We start from the raw sequence: 16806 nt of genomic DNA on the forward strand, positions 1-16806 counted from the left end.
AAAAATCATGCAAAAATCAAATCGCGCTTCACGGAGAAGGGAAACCTGAAAAGAGGAAGTGGCTGCTTTCCTGCATTCTGCCTCAGGGTCTTACTGCCCACCCTCCTCTGTTTTGTTGCTGTGTTTGCTGAAACGGAACAAAGAGCAGGGAAAGCCCCTCCCCTCCAGGCAAGCAGGGGGGAAAGCAGAGTTCCTCTCTGTGCTCCGCTGCTGCTGGGGGAGAGGGAGAGAGAGAGGGGGAGGGAGGGAGAGAGAGAGGGGCGGGAGGGGGGGGGAGAGAGAGAGAGAGAGAGAGATATGGCTGGCTTGGGCGGGGAGAAACATTTGCCTTTCTTTCCTCCCTCCCATTAAATCCCTCTCCTGCATTCTTAGCCAGCTGCTTCTCTGCACACCCCTCTCATGTCCCTTCTTTGTTTTTCCTTCACTCCCCACTTAAAATGTGGTTACAAAGCATATGGATCCTCAGGATCTTTGCATTGGGTCACCCCAAATTCACCATCAGATCACATAGCATGTCCATGGCTACAGCCTGCACCAGAAAAATCACGCACCCACTGTTGCCTGGGGCTGCAATGGTGCAAAAACGTGGTTACAAAGCATGGATCCACAGGAATTCTCAGGATTTTTGCATTGGGTCACCCCAAATTCACCATCAGATCACATGTCTGTGGCCACAGCATGAAGCACAAAAATGATACATCCACTGTTTCATTCAGAATGTTTTTTCCTCCTCTAAAAACGACGTGCGTGTTATGGTCAGGTGCGTGTTATAGAGCGAAAAATACGGTAAAAAAAAAATTATGTAAAAAATCACATGAAAATTAGCTGGTCCAGACATAGCAAGTAGTATTCAACTACTGCATCTCGTCAATGCAAGGATTCTCCTTGCGAAATGGGTGTATGTGCACTCTCCCCTAATCTGCTCTAAAGAGCTGGGGGAACCCTTAGGACAGTTTTTGGGACACACAGGGTGGAGAAGAAGGAGAGGAGACGGGGAGCATGTTTCATTGTACAAGAGCAAATCCTTGCACTGATGGAACTAGAGTCTTAGTGCTATGTTGATTCCTCCCACCCTGTCCAAGACAACCCTGCAGATTTTCTCCAATACAATAAGTTACCCTTCATTCTAATACTTCTATTTATTGTTAGCTTAAATAAGGAAATACAAATTGTGGGGGTATGTAGCCACAGGTATTGCTATTGCTGTACAGTATTATTGCATCTTTGCAAACACAGAACTGCAAAGTTTACCTGAAACAGACTGCGAAGATGAAAATCTCTTTTAAAAGAAATCAATTTAAGTACCAAAGAGGAATACATTAAATCAATTTATCTTCCTTGAGTTGTGCCCTATTTTACCTTTACTGTGCGGGGGGGGGGGGATTCATGTTTTTAGAAGACACAGATTAAAAGATAACATGATTTTTTACTGCATGTTTAACAAAAGGCAAGCATCTTTGTAAGAAAGTGAAACGATCCTAATCCTAAACACTATTGACGAAAGGCAGCCAAATTAGGCGTTCAAATCCCAGAAAGCAATTAACTTGACAGCTGAGGTCTTCTTACACAGCAGGGAGACACGCACAAAAAACTGAGGGAGGTTTCTGAAAATTTCTAAGCATTGCAAGAAGAAGAAAAGGCGCTGTGCCTTCGTGACTGCTGGCAGCCTACCCAACCTAAAAGATTGTCTGATAATTATGCTATATACAAGACATGCAAATACAGCAAGGATGGAGAGCGTTTACCTTATGAAAGCATACAACATAAAAAGAGTTCACATTCTGGTGCCAAACTCATTATAATGCTACACTAGTTCCATTTAAACCACTGACGTGTTGAATAGATATATAAAAACAATATTTGATTCCCTCCCCCTCTTTCTTTTTTCCTTTCTCCTTCTGTGATGGAACTCCTATTTGGGGACTTCCCCGGCTTTTTTCTGGCCCATGTAGGACCAGTCTGGACAGTTAGTCTTGGTGAAGACTTGACATTTTCATCCCCCCAAAAGTTTTTGATTTGAGTTTCCATTGAAATGAGGCTGTATTTTAATGTTTTAACGTTGTATTTTAATCTTGTTTTTAAGTTGTATTTTAATCAATTGTTTTTATATCAAGTGTTAGCCGCCCTGAGCCCGGTCTTGGCTGGGGAGGGTGGGGTATAAATAAAAATTATTTATTATTATTATGATTATTATTATTATTATGCTGCAACTTGTCTTGATGGTGTCACAAAATGAACTTTCAAGGCTGAAAAGAGAAGCCAATTCAACCAGGATAGTACCAGTATTGGTCATGTAATGACCCTGACCTAGCTTTGACATAGCTACTTGACACTTTAATAAAATGTTCCAGTTCCATTTGGGAAATGAAAACTTGCAAAGCAAGCAACCAGTTCAATCTGAAGTATGTGTATGCTTAATATCCTGTATCTGAAACCTGTTCTGCCCCCTCCCCCACACTTGGTGCCATTTTGCAGACTGTCTACTGGAACGTCATACTTTTCTCAGCTTAAATGTTAATAAGGCCTCATCTACACATGCAGCAGAGTAAGTTGACCCAGAATAGTACCAATTCAGATGGCAGATGGGAGAATGACAGTGCTGAATGCTTTCCCATGTAGAACAGTCCCTGCAAATAAAAACCTAGCATATTTGAAAGAGGGATGCTAGCCTAACCATTACCTTCTATGCTGTTACTATTTTTTTATTATTATTTTTTACATAAGTAAAAAGTGACCTTTCCCCATCTGGCATGATACAAGCCCATTCTTACAACTCAGAATTTTTTCAACTCTTTCAGCTACATATGTAGAATATGCCTTCATTTGTTACTAGGCAGAAATGTAATTACCCATTTCTGATGCATGCTACAGTTCCCTGTTGTTTGCTGGCACTTACTGACCTAGAGGCATAATTGATCCTGTTATAAAATGTAGGAGAAGTGTTGTTTTAAAGAGAAAGAGCATTAGCTTTCTCCTACTGCTCAACTGGAATGCAGTACTTAGCTGGAGTTACTTCAGGCTAAAAGCCCAATTCTGAACCCAGATTTTATTAAAATATCTGCCAATGTTGTTTACATACTTTTCTAAAAAGGGCTTCATGCCCTTTAGAAAGAGGAACCCAGAATTTGCCTGGGGAAAACAGAATGCCCTTTTCAAGCACTTGTTCCCAGCAGCTTGTAATTGTTTATAGCAGTCTTCTGGTGTCTGGTAGCAGGCACCAGGTTAGGGAAAGATGGTTTAGGGGTATGTCCAAGCAGGCTTGATAGCAAAAACTGTTTCTCACAAACTTAACAGCGTATACAGCCATTAAGTGACAGTGGCCTTATTAGGCAAATCACTGCCAGCCCTTACAATTACAATATGGGGACAAAATATTGAACTTTGGCAGCTTCAGTCAAATTGTTCTCTCTGAATTATCCTGGCACCATGCCTCAATAAGAGCTTGCCATGTGTGAAGAATCATGCTGACTGTGATTTCTGCATGTTAATATTGAACTACCTTACAGGGTTATTCTAAAGTGTACATGAAGTGCTTTGAACTCTCAAAAGTCTTATGCAAGTACTAAGTGTTACTAATGCTACACAGGTGTATGGTGTGTTAAAGGAAGGGCAGTACCTCTGGTGGGGGACATATTGTGCTCCTTCTGGGGTTGTTTGCCCATCTTTGGTCCCCACCCTGCACTCCACTCTCACCTGTGGCTCCTAAAAGCTGCCAGCATACGACAGCAGCCACACCTCATGAAATGGCTTTGATGGCTGGCTAAACCAGGTGAGGGTAGCCAATGGGTCTCAAACCCTCAGTGAGTTAGGGACTTCCCTTGGATGCGAAGACAGACTCTGGCCGATTGAGTAGATAAGACCAATAGTGGGTCCAACGGTCAAGAAGGCAGTTACTGCACATGCTGTAGAGGGAAATGAGGGGCAGGCAGGGCTCGTCAACCTGGGAAGATAGCTCTTCTGGGAGAAGGAAAACTTAAGCCTCCACTGCCTTGTGGCTATACTCATTCGCAAGAAAGTTTGTGCAAGTAAACTCTGAGGAAAAATCCATACCCACTGCCATGCAGGACATCTTTAGTGGGGGGAAAGGCTAAGGAGCAAACCCTTAAAAATTCTGAAGTGGAGTCCCTAGGATGGGTGGGTGGGATCTTATACACCACCTTCTGGCAACTCCTGCAGCCAAGCTGGTGCCAAATGTATTGCTCTGCTTTCCTCTGGAACACAGTAGTGAGGCCAAGAGGGGGCGGATCTTGTTGTCTGGGCAGCCCAGGACCTCCATACACACTGCCCAGGCTTGTGCCCCAGAAAGGTCACTTTAGTGCTGCTAATGCAGCAATAGCAACATGGGAAACAACAGTTAAGAGTTACTGGTCTCTGTAGCCATAACAGGTGCTGTGATTCTCCAGCGCTTTAACAATGTAACATACAAAATCATAAAGAAATATGGCAAACTAATCCAACTACAACTAATATAAGGTGAAATCACGATATACATAAAAAGTTAAACAAAATCAGAAGATACTGTAAAAACTTAAATAATGCTTTGAGATTGACTGAAGTAATAAATATAATCAAACTTTAACTTTGGAATATATCTATATCTATAGCATCACCTAGTGGTATAAGAGGTGTTATTTTTTCCACAGGTGAGCCTAGTTCACCAAAGAAGAGAGGGTTAGCAAAGTTATGCCAACCATACAATACAAAGGGTTGGTGACAGAAGATTACATTGTTCAGCTATACTCATAAAATCTATAAAGTCAACTCATTCTGCAGTGAATTTGTCTTTTTTAATTTGTCTGTGTGCAGGTCTCAATTTATTTGTCAATTTTCCAAATACTTTTTCAAAATTGTTTACGGCAGTCAAATATGAACATTTCCTTACTTTCTCTCTTGTGAGAAACATAATGAGGCCAATAACTACAGTCCACTGCCTCTGGAAATGTGAGTAAAATAGAGGTTTCCTGCACCTTCTAAAGAATCTGTGGCATAGATGGTATCTGAAGAACTGTATGTTGAATGTTCCTACATCAGAACTCCTTGCTTGGGGGAGGGGAAGCATGTCTGGGAACAGGCTCAGAGTCAACCATTCTGTTTAACTTATGTGTTCAAATCTTTCTATTCAAATAATATTCATCAACTGCATTTCTGAAGATTCCTAGATTTTAAATGTTCAATATAACTGAGTATTCTAAGCAAATTTATGTTTTGCTAGGCCACTGTGAATCTAACAGTTAAAAACATTCCAAACACTCACATACACTATCCCAGATAAGAGATTAAAATAGTTTAGAGGACAGGTTTTGCCCCATAAAACTTGGTGTAAAAGTTTTATCACTTATAGCAATACAAACAACAGCTGTAGTAAAAGAAATTCAAGGCTGCAGAGTGTGGTTTATTTTGGAACATGAACATAGTAATCCCATGAAACAAGACCATCCACTCACTGCAGCTTAGATCCTAAGGCTTGTGAAAAGCCAATCCAGGATGCTTATACAAATAAGGGTCTCCATTCTGCATGCTAAATGTTAACTACATGCTATTAACTGCACTAAATCCCTGTACAGACACACATACACCATATTGGGAACAGCAGAGCTGCCTTACTGCATGTTCCCTACTGACTGTGTCTTCCATGCTTTCGGACGGAAGGTCTGAAACAGGGAGCTTGCTCTACACAAGTACTCTCCCGATATAGTTTAGAACCCTGATTGCACACATCACTGCATACAGTCCCCCTCCCCGTAAAGGCATGGCCACTTTGGGGGTGGGGAGAGAGCCAGCAAAGACATGAAGGCAGAAGGACACTATAACAGCAAGCATCACCTGTTCTTTGCGTCACATGATGGTGAACATTAGTGCAGGCAGCAATGTTGGACTCCAGATAATATTTAACTCCCCCAAACCCAAATATAAGCAATAGGCATTGAAAAGCCACCAGCTAGGGGAGACAAGCACATTTCTACAGCGAAGGAAGTCCATGTAGTACCTACTCTCTTGGGAGTTGGACATCCCTGCTATACACCATGAAGTAGTCTGGATAGGGCTTCCAAACACTTTTCTAGAGCACATATAAGGCATTCAGAGTAAATCATAGAATCATAGAGTTGGAAGAGACCACAAGGGCCATCGAGTCCAACCCCCTGCCAAGCAGGAAACACCATCAGAGCACTCCTGACATAACGACCAATAACCAACTGTATTGGTGTTATATGAGTGTTATATGAGTGTTGCTCCATGACATAATTTTAGACTGCCTTTTGAACAGTTCAGATCTATTGGATTGGGCCTTTTTTGTTTTTACATTTCATTTATGTATGTAAAGTGCTTCAGTAGCATTCTGCCCTGAAAGACCGCACAAAATTTTTTTTAGATAATTAGGTAGATACAAGCCTATTTTGCTGGCATTCCATCATGGTTTCAACAGCCCTCACTGAGCTATACTGAAGGAAGATAGGCAGCAAGCAATTTCTCAGCTGCATTGTAAGATGCTGGTTTCCATGTCTGCTAGTCCATACAGCCATTCAACTCAGCCCTCTCAAGGCCACTCCGCTGCTTCATAACATTAAATATCCCCCTCCAAGAGCTCAGTGACATATTGCAAAAAATATGCTACTTTTAATTCTATATTGAATTGATTTTTTTAATTTAAAAAAAAAGTATCAAAGCCAACTAACAGACTCCCTGATCAAAACCTCCAAGTCGCAAGCACTCCAGAGTTCATCTGCCCTGCTATCTACACTCACAGAACATTTAACATTTTTACAAGGAGCTCATATTCTAGTTGGTCCTTTTCCTTATTCTCCCTCCATGCCACATGATAGCAATTCCTATTAAAACTGTAAGCTGAGCATCCAGAACAGAGAGTTTGAGTTTTTATAGAAACATGGTACATGCATATGCTGCCCTTAAGCTGGCAACTTTTTTCCCTAATTTTTACAATAGTTAAAGCTGCCTATTAAAGAGGGAAGAGGGTACAGCTTAGTGATGGAGAACATGTTGTGTATTCTAAAAGGTGCTGTTTAATTCTTTCAGTTAAAAAAAAACTGTCTTGGACAGCACTCTCATAAATTTTGCTTGGTTTGAATGAGAAACATTCAGTATAAAAACCCTTAATTACTTGGATAAATAATGTAAAATACAATATTGGTAGGGTATAAAAATAGAGAGCAACAATACAGCACTACACATATGGTTGTTGCAGTAAGATTGCAAGACATTAAGACCAAGCTATTAAAAATATTACCTTTTAAGGATCACTGCTCTCAAAACATGCCCACAGAATTTGCCAACACAATACAGTGGTGCCCCGCAAGACGAATGCCTCGCAAGACGGAAAACTCGCTAGACGAAAGAGTTTTCCGTTTTGGAGGTGCTTCGCAAAACGAATTTCCTATGGGCTTGCTTCGCAAGACGACAATGTCTTGCGAGTTCCTGCTGGTTTTTTTCCCTTTTCCCCCCTTTTTCTAAGCCGTCAAGCCGCTTATCAGCTGATCCGATCAGCAGATAAGCCGCTAAAAGCCGCTAATAGCGCTAATCCGTCAATGGGCTTGCTTTGCAAGATGAAAAAACCGCTAGACGAAGAGAATCACAGAACGGATTCTTTTCGTCTTGCGAGGCACCACTGTATAAACATATATGCATACTGAGCTGTTTTTTAAAAACAATTCTTTGACAATTGTTTTGAGTTGCGTTAAAATAAGGAAAATCTTACCTGATACTCTTCTGTTGAATCTGTTGATAACAGGAGCTGCAAAAAGAGAGAAAAAAAGTCCAATAAGCTAGGAAAAACTTGGTTGCTGAAACTACTAAGAACACAATACCATACTCCAGTGGTTTTCAACCAGTGTGCAGTGACACCCTAGGGTACCTTAAATCAGGCTTCCTCAAATTCAGCCTTCCAGATGTTTTGAGACTACACTTCCCATCACCCCTGACCACTGGTCCTGCTAGCTAGGGATCATGGGAGTTGTAGGCCAAAAAGAAGAAGAAGAAGAAGAAGAAGAAGAAGAAGAAGAAGAAGAAGAAGAAGAGGAGGAGGAGGAGGAGGAGGAGTTTGGATTTGATATCCCGCCTTTCACTCCCCTTCAGGAGTCTCAAAGCGGCTAACATTCTCCTTTCCCTTCCTCCCCCACAACAAACACTCTGTGAGGTGAGTGGGGCTGAGAGACTTCACAGAAGTGTGACTGGCCCAAGGTCACCCAGCAGCTGCATGTGGAGGAGTGGAGACACGAACCCGGTTTCCCAGATTACGTGACTACCGCTCTTAACCACTACACCACACTGGCTCTCTGGAAAAACATCTGGAAAGCAGAGTTTGAGGAAGCCTGCCTTAAATAGTGGCCAGGGGTGCCGTGATCAACATTGGCCTCTGTCCCTCTTCTTTACCCTCCCTCCTCTGATGCCCTCTTGTGTCTCCGCCTCCCAAAGGCTTGCACTGCTATTTATTGCAGCACCCCTGGCTATAAGCTCCACTGGCAAATGGTGCCTGGGAGGTACCTCTCTTTGGGGCTGGGGTGGGGGGAATGGCAGCTCAGAGACCAGGGATGGTAGCAGCAGCTGCCCGGAGGACTCCCAAGGAGAGGAGGCTGAGGGAACACCCCACAAGGGAGGGTGTTTGAAAAAGTGTGAGAGGCTGCCAGCTCTGCAGGCAAGGGGTGACATAACGGGGCTCCTGAATGAGCCCCACAGGGGTGCTGCAGAAAGAATGTACCGGTAGTTGGTTAAGGAAGACCTGGACTCAAAAAGGTTTAAAACCTCTGCCAAGCTCTGAAACTGCCATGCTCTGAGAACAGGAAAAGGGAAGGGTGCATAAACCTTTCCCTGTTCACCACTTTTCTGCTCAAAACTGAACATCACATATGACTGCTTTTTCTCATGCAGGATTCAAAGCCTCCGTTTCCCTCACTAATACATGAGCAGCTCAGAGAAAAGAAAAGCCATGGTGCAGCAGCACAACCGGACGCCTTCATCTGCACCAAAACATGTCTCTCCTGTATCAGTATCTACAGCCATAGCTGGCACTGTAATTCTCCAACAGTTTGACTTCACTTGCAATGGCACATTCCTCTATTGTATCCTGAGACAGACAGATGCCAACAACTAACATGCTTAGATCCCCAAAAGTGAAAAAAAAGTGCCTAAGGGACTCTCGAGTATAATCATTATTTAATGCATAGCCCCTTGATCATTTTTTTTGTGTCAAGATTTCCGTATGCGTAATGGAACTTAAATGCTTTGCAAAGTGCTAGAACTTATTTTTTGTTAAAAGGTAATCAGATGCGCACACCCGACTCTGCAACAGAAATATGAGAACCTGTTAGTAACTAGGGGTGAAGGCATATTTATCACTTCTGTTAATTAACACACTAATGGGATGTTCTTTGTAAATTTTGATGTCCATGTTCTAAACATCGCAATCAACATCCCATACAAGCACATATTAATGGTATTTATAGAAATTCTAATTATAGATTTCAGTTGTTAAAAATGGGCTCTCAGCGAAGTAACTTATCTGGTATTACATGTTATTCTTCAAATTAGGCATCCAAGCAAGCATTTGATCCTTCCTCAGCATTCTCAGAACTTAATGCCTTGTTTCCATAGCTTTGGAATTTACATCATATATCAGTGGCAAACAAACCTGTATTTTCAAGAAGACGTGTGCAACAGCTCGCACTTCTTAGTGAAACTGCACTAAAGCTACTACCATCAAGCACAACCTTAAATACTCACAAACCCTCCAACCAATATATAGTGGATGCGTGGATCCACAAAGCTTATAATGGGGCACACTTCCCCAGTTCTTTATTCATTTCTACATATATTGAGTATTCACATGGGGGTGCCATGCTTGAAAGCATCTTGGTCTCAGTGTTGGACTGCATGCAGTACTATGATATGTGGTAGACACAACTCCTGGAAGTTTGGGAATTATCTTGGGTGGCTCAAAGCTTATTGTGGGGTCCACACCCTATTTTGTCCCAACTGGGCACTGTGTTATTTGTTACACTGCCCCTTAGTCTCTGCATTTAGAATGGTCAGGCTTTGTTGTCCGTTATTATTGCATTTATAGGTTGTTCTTATGTAGACTCCTGCTTAAACTCGTTTCCCTCAGAAAAGGAAGTCTCTCCTCTGGTCTTGTTGCCTGACATTCTGAATTGCAGCCTGGAAGGCCTGACATTTATTTATTTATTTATTTATTTTTGCCTCACCTCAACCATACACTCTCTTTACCTTAGATTCAACCTTCCTTTAATCCTCCTCCTACAGCTACGTATTTGATTTTCTGCATTTGCTAGCTGTTTGCTATTCAAGCTGCATTAGCAATAAAGTTGAAGATAAGATCAATGTACTTGAAACGGTGAACTGGATCCAAGTTTAGCTGCCTGGATAGATATACAGTACAGTATAATGTGTGTTGTAGGAAAGAACATACCGTTGTTCATTAGGTGTTACTGGAATGAATGTGTTATGCTTGTGAAGTGTCTTGTGCTCCAATGAAGCACTTAACTAAAAACAACATTTCAGTAACTTTTACAAGACACAGTTCTGGAAGTGTGAGTGACGACACAAAGCACCCTCGGGCTTGTACTTCTTTCCTGCTGGTGCTGTCCTAAGCAAGTCACTTCTACTTGCTGCATGGCAGAGTTAGATTTATATAAACCATAACAACACACAAAAATAATTTAAGTGCTGCAGATCTATAACCAATTTCCTTGCCCAAAATCACATTCAGCATTATTATTCACATATGGTAAGATGTTTTTGTCCTTGCTTTTACTGCAGCACAGTCAGAGGACAATTCAGAGAGGCAAACTACAATCTGACTGAAGCTGCCAAAGCAAATGTTAGCGATACTGTTCTAAATCTTGAAAGTTTAACAGAACAAAACCACCACAGAAGATGGTAAAGAGAAGAAATGCATGGATCTCATCTCAAGAAGAAAAAGTATAACTATCAACGGATCAAGAAAGAACTGCCAGCTTTCTGGGGTGACAGCGGGTCTGCAATAGCTCAGAAGCAGCCACCACTCTCTTCCCAAGTGGTAGTAAATGAATGTAATAACCTTTTCCACCAGACATATTTAGAGGTATGACTGACTTGCAGAAGCAGTCCCACGTCAAAGAACTGGAGTGCAAAACTGCCATTATGACTGACAGCTCAGAACAACAAACAAGTTAATGAACAGCTATAACCATACTAAGGCCGTTCAGAGAAAATTTTACTCAGCAGAGTGAGCTACGCCTGCTTTCAAAAAAGGGGGGGGGGGCAAGCAACTTACAGTATTCCTTAAGAAATTATATTCTATTTTTAAAACTGAGTATTATAAGAATAGGAATCAGAAACAAATGGAATATGAATGCACTGATGTATATTTGAGGCTTCACATTCTTAATTCCTCATGCAAATACTTCTAATCTATGCAACCAGGATTTTTCCAAATGACATAGGGTAGTTTAATCCACAGAGCACAAAACTTGACAGCACCTCTGTCAAATCAAATGCCCTCAGTCTTGTGGTTGATGGTAAATGGAGCCAAGTGAAATGGCAATGCTACAAATTTTAAAATGTAATACGGTGGAACCTCAGGTGATGGACGGGATCCGTTCCAGAGACCCGTCCATAAGACGGAACTGACGCAAGCTGAAGTGCTGCGTCTGCGCACGTGCACAGCGCGATTTAGCACTTCTGCGCATGTGCGAGTGGCGAATCCCAGAAGTAACCCATTCCGGTACTTCTGGGTTGCCTCAGGACGCAACACGAAAACACATAACCTGAAGTGGACGCATCATGAGGTATGACTGTATAATCCCAGTGGAGCAGAGAGAAGATTAATCTAGTCCAGCATCATGCTTCCCATACTGACCAGCTAAATGCCTCCAAAATACCAACAAGCAGGGCAAGAAAGGCAGGAACAGATGCATACCACCTCAACATGGAGGCTACCCAGAGATTTTCATGCCTGCACAGGGATATAAACATGGTTTCCCACTACAGCAGGCATAGGCAAACTCGGCCCTCTAGATGTTTTGGGACTACAACTCCCATCATCCCTGACCACTGGTCCTGTTAGCTAGGGATGATGGGAGTTGTAGTCCCAAAACATCTGGAGGGCCAAGTTTGCCTATGCCTGCACTACGGCATACCTGTTTTCGTGATGTCTGTGAGCCAACTAGAATTTAGAGGGTAAGTACACATTTGGCTATTGAGACGCGGGTGGCGCTGTGGGTAAAACCTCAGTGCCTAGGGCTTGCCGATCACATGGTCGGCAGTTCGAATCCCCGCGGCGGGGTGAGCTCCCGTCTTTCGGTCCCACCTCCTGCCCACCTAGCAGTTCGAGAGCACCCTTAAGTGCAAGTAGATACCGCATTTTTCGCCCTATAGGACGCACCGTCCCATAAGGCGCACCTAGTTTTTTGGGGGGGAAATAAAGGGGGGGGGTTTATTTTTTTTCCCCCAGGCGCGGGGCTGGGGCAGGGGAAGCCCGAGCTTCCCTCGACCCCAGCCCCCAGAACAGGCAAATCTCTGCAAGCCGCGGGAGCCCAGCGCCGGGCTCCCGCGCCTTGCAGAGAGCCGCGCCAAGCCTGGGCGCGCTGAGCTCAGCCGCGCAGGCTTCAGCATGCAGGCAACTCTCCGCAAGCCGCGGGAGCCCGGCGCCGGACTCCTGCGCCTTGCGGAGAGCTACCCGAAGCCCCGGCGCGACTGCTCAGCGCGCCCGGGCTTCGGGATAAGAGGCAGCTCTGCGCAAGCCAGGGAAGCCCTCCCGTGGCTTGCGCACAGCTACCCGAAGCCCCGGCGCAACTGCTCAGCGCGCCGGGGCTTCAGGGTGCAGGCAGCTCTGCGCAAGCCGGGGGAGCCCAGGAGGAACTCCCGCGGGCTCCCAAGGCTTGCGGATAGCTTCCTGAAGCCTGGAGAGGGAGAGGGGTCAGTGCACACTGACCCCTCTCGCTCTCCAGGCTTCAGCGAAAGCCTGCATTCGCCCCATAGAACGCACACACATTTCCCCTTCATTTTTGGAGGGGGGAAAGTGCGTCTTATAGGGCGAAAAATACGGTGAATAGGTACCGCTTTATAGCGGGAAGGTAAACGGCGTTTCCATGTGCTGCGCTGGTGCTGGCTCACCAGAGCAGCTTCGTCACGCTGGCCATGTGACCCGTAAGTGTCTCCGGACAGCGCTGGCCCCCGGCCTCTTAAGTGAGATGGGCGCACAACCCTAGAGTCGGACACGACTGGCCCGTACGGGCAGGGGTACCTTTACCTTTACCTTTACACATTTGGCTGCCTCTAATATGCCAGCAAATTAAAGTTCGATCAAACCTCGAATAAAATAATTGAACTGGAGTAACCAAAGTGATGAGGGAAGGGATAAGCATAGGGCTCTTTCCCACAGCACCAGATCATTGTTTGACATTGCAATAAATCAAGAATTCAGGTTCAATTGTACTAAACAAATCATTAAATAAACTAGAAGTCTCTCAATAAATACAATGGCTATTCCTATCATTCAAGCCACCTTTTATTTAATATTTAATAAAATAAGGAAAATTTAATAATTTTCCTAATTTTCATTTTAGACATGTAAATTCAAGCGATATTTCTGAAAAGCGGCAACTATTCTATACATGCTGATGTTTGTTTCCTTCAAAAATGTTGCTCAAGAACAATACCAAAGGAGGAACTGTGTGAGGAGAATACTAAATTATGGTTGCATGAAGTACATGAATAACACATTTGCAAATCAGCTGGTACTGTCAAATAAGAAAGACAAAACATCTCCACTTTACCATACTGTCAAATTTCCTTAAGTGCTCTTTTACATGAAAACATGCTAAACTGTGAAGCAAAAAAAATTAAACTGCAAATTTATTTCAATACCTACTTTTTATGGTATCTAACAGTGCCAACTTTAAAGCAGTCATATTCATTTAACTTTTCTATTACTGTCTTGGATCGTTGTGTGTGTTTATTTCTTTGCTTTTGGTTCACAAGTAAAACTGGAAAGGAAATTTCTTAAGAATTAGACATTAGTCTGAAAATCCTATCAGTGATTAAGGAATAAAATGCCACTCTAAGCTGGACAGGAGAGAATTATTTAGCAGGGAATAAAAACACTTCAGTGGCTGTCACCACTTGATTTCACCATCTTCTGATGTCTTCTATACTTCGCTTTAGCTAATTCAGGCAAGAAAGGCATGACATGCAGAACAGGCTTTGTCAGTAATCCTCTCACTTGAGAAATGCCCTCTCAAAGCTCAGTGCCACAGTACTGCTTCATATATGAAGCTTCATATATGCTATTCTGTAGCTGTGGAGAATGGTCAAGGACTGCAGGCAGAATCAGGAATTTGAATATATTTTCAACAAACTGTGCTGCAATTTCTTTCTGACTTCATTCATTTCTTGAGCAAGGCTATGTTGCCCATAGTTGTTTTTGTTATTAGCTCTAGTGCTTTATTATGAAGTCATTACATATCCCAAAGTGGGTCACATTTCTCTTAGTGTGGAAATCAATCAACACTCTGCAAAATTGACAGTTTGTTTGCCTCACCATCTCATTGTATCCCCTCTTTCCTACAGCTATGCAAACACACTAACCAGAACTACACCATGGTTTGACTTACATTAAAAACTAACAAACCACAAACGAACTAATGTTTCTTCTTGGTTTACCATTCATGGTTTATTTGGGGGAGACAAACCATGAGCCAAATTTGTTTTGATAATTGAGGGAACTGCCATACTGAATGATGCATCAATAAGTGATAAGAAAGTGAGAGTAAACTATGACTGTCAAGTGATTTCCACATTCCAACAGGATGATAAACGTCCAACGGCGCACACTGAAGAGGGTGAGAAAACCTGACAGAGAAGTTAAGCAGCTCCCAGATACCAAATGAACAGTCCAGCCAGTTCACACATTTCCTTTCAGAACAGACAGCTCTGCCAAGAAGAGCAATGAAATCTTGCTGAAGAGCTCTTCCAATCAAGTGCAATGTATACACAATCCACGTTCAGTTTTAAGAACAGCCCACAATACAGACAGAAAAAGACCGTTCAAATTAGCAGCCTGCAGTTCAGGTGAAGGTCTTTGTTGCAGTAATGACAAATGTTTCAATACCAAGCTAAGATTGCACACAGTACTCAGGGTGAAAGTATCAAGACAACCAAATTCAAGCAGTGTTATTCAGTTCAATGTCATATCCTGTCTTGTGCATCCTTCAGAGATCTCTCCTTAACATTCTCCTCAGAATCTACAAGAAATACCGGTACATACATTTATTTGTACACTGCACTGCTACAAAGTTGCTGAATTTCTGCAGTTTGGAGATCATGCTTAGATCATTTTTGCCTGACCTTACTGTTTCGTTATCAATGTTTTAAATATATTTGGAGTTTCTTAAAAAGCAGGAAGGAGCTGCCGTGAGCCTTTTATTTGCATGGTCCCTTCCCTTTCCTCCTCCCACATGACCAGAATGATAATTGGCATGGTTTAGTTTCACTTTTCATGAAGCCCCACTAGTTGTTACATAAAACAAACTCTGGTTAGTTTCTATATAAGCAAAAGTCAACCACAGGTTATGAAGCTGGTTTGTTAAATTAATCCCAGTATGTTTCGGAGCACAATTCCAAGTGTTGGTGCTGACCTTTAAAGCCCTAAACGGCCTCGGCCCAGTATACCTGAAGGACCGTCTCCACCCCCATCGTTCTGCCCAGACGCTGAGGTCCAGCTCCGAGGGCCTTCTGACGGTTCCCTCACTGTGAGAAGCAAAGTTACAGGGAACCAGGCAGAGGGCCTTCTCAATAGTGGCTCCCGCCCTGTGAAATGCCCTCCCATCAGATGTCAAAGGAATAAACAATTATCTGACGTTCAGAAGACATCTGAAGGCAGCCCTGTATGGGGAAGTTTTTGTTGTTTTTTAAATGACTGATGTTTTAATGTATTTTTAATTTCCTGTTGGAAGCCGCCCACAGTGGCTGGGGAAACCCAGCCAGATGGGCGGGGTATAAGTAATAAATTGTTGTTGTTGTTGTCAGAGTTCATTTTAAACCACATCTATGGTTAGACAAGCCACATTTTGTGTCAAAATCTTTCCTCTGGCCACAAAGGAAGAGAAGGGAATGCATGCAAGCTTCTTTTCTGCATTTGCACATAGCACTAAATCATGGTTTAGAGTTACATGCAAACTGTAGTTTCTTGTAGTTTGCTTCAAGCCATTTTTCAAATGTAAAACAGTATGCAGCTTCCAGCATGCTTTGTATGCTTGCCACTCCTGCACACGTTAAGAAAATTGCTTTCACTGAACTGTTGAAGATTCTGGAAATGTCACACTGTCAACTTTCTAATTACCAACTATTACGAATAGCAAAGACATTCTCCTGCACACTTTAAATCTTTCATAAGCTATGTTTATTTAGTGAGTTTAGCATCCATTTTACAAGTGCCCTACTCACTTTTACAGCATGTCATGAAACAAAATGTACATACATAAAGGAAAATTATTGTAGACAATTATATGCAAGGTTTACATTTCTTATTTACACAACAGGGCAAAAATCCAGTTCAATGCTGAACGTAACATTTTCCTAACCCACCACCAACACTGTGTTAACACTGCTGAGCATGCTATGTTTATGGCAGGGTTGTAACATTTAACTCATTAACTCAATTAAAAAACACTTTTAATCAGCTAAGGCATCCCCAATTAGCTGGGCAGCATACTTTTTTAAAGTGCTAGCACCATCTGAAAAGGCATTCTTCCTTCTCTCAAAACAGAGGGAAATCTCTCCTGATCATGCCTCCTAAGA

General features: G+C 42.7%; 1 protein-coding gene across 1 annotated transcript in view; it reads right to left on the reverse strand.

Moving 5' to 3' along the window:
- Positions 1–16806, reverse strand: part of PRKAR2A (protein kinase cAMP-dependent type II regulatory subunit alpha) — a 91120-nt gene that overhangs the window by 49105 nt on the left and 25209 nt on the right. Inside the window, exon 2 of the mRNA XM_083493014.1 lies at positions 7712–7747. Coding sequence (XP_083349140.1) covers positions 7712–7747 — 36 coding nt within the window. The remainder of the gene's footprint in view (positions 1–7711; positions 7748–16806) is intronic.

This window comes from Podarcis liolepis (genome assembly GCF_965112155.1).
Source record: "Podarcis liolepis genome assembly, chromosome: 2".
In the NCBI taxonomy this organism is placed as follows: domain Eukaryota; kingdom Metazoa; phylum Chordata; class Lepidosauria; order Squamata; family Lacertidae; genus Podarcis; species Podarcis liolepis.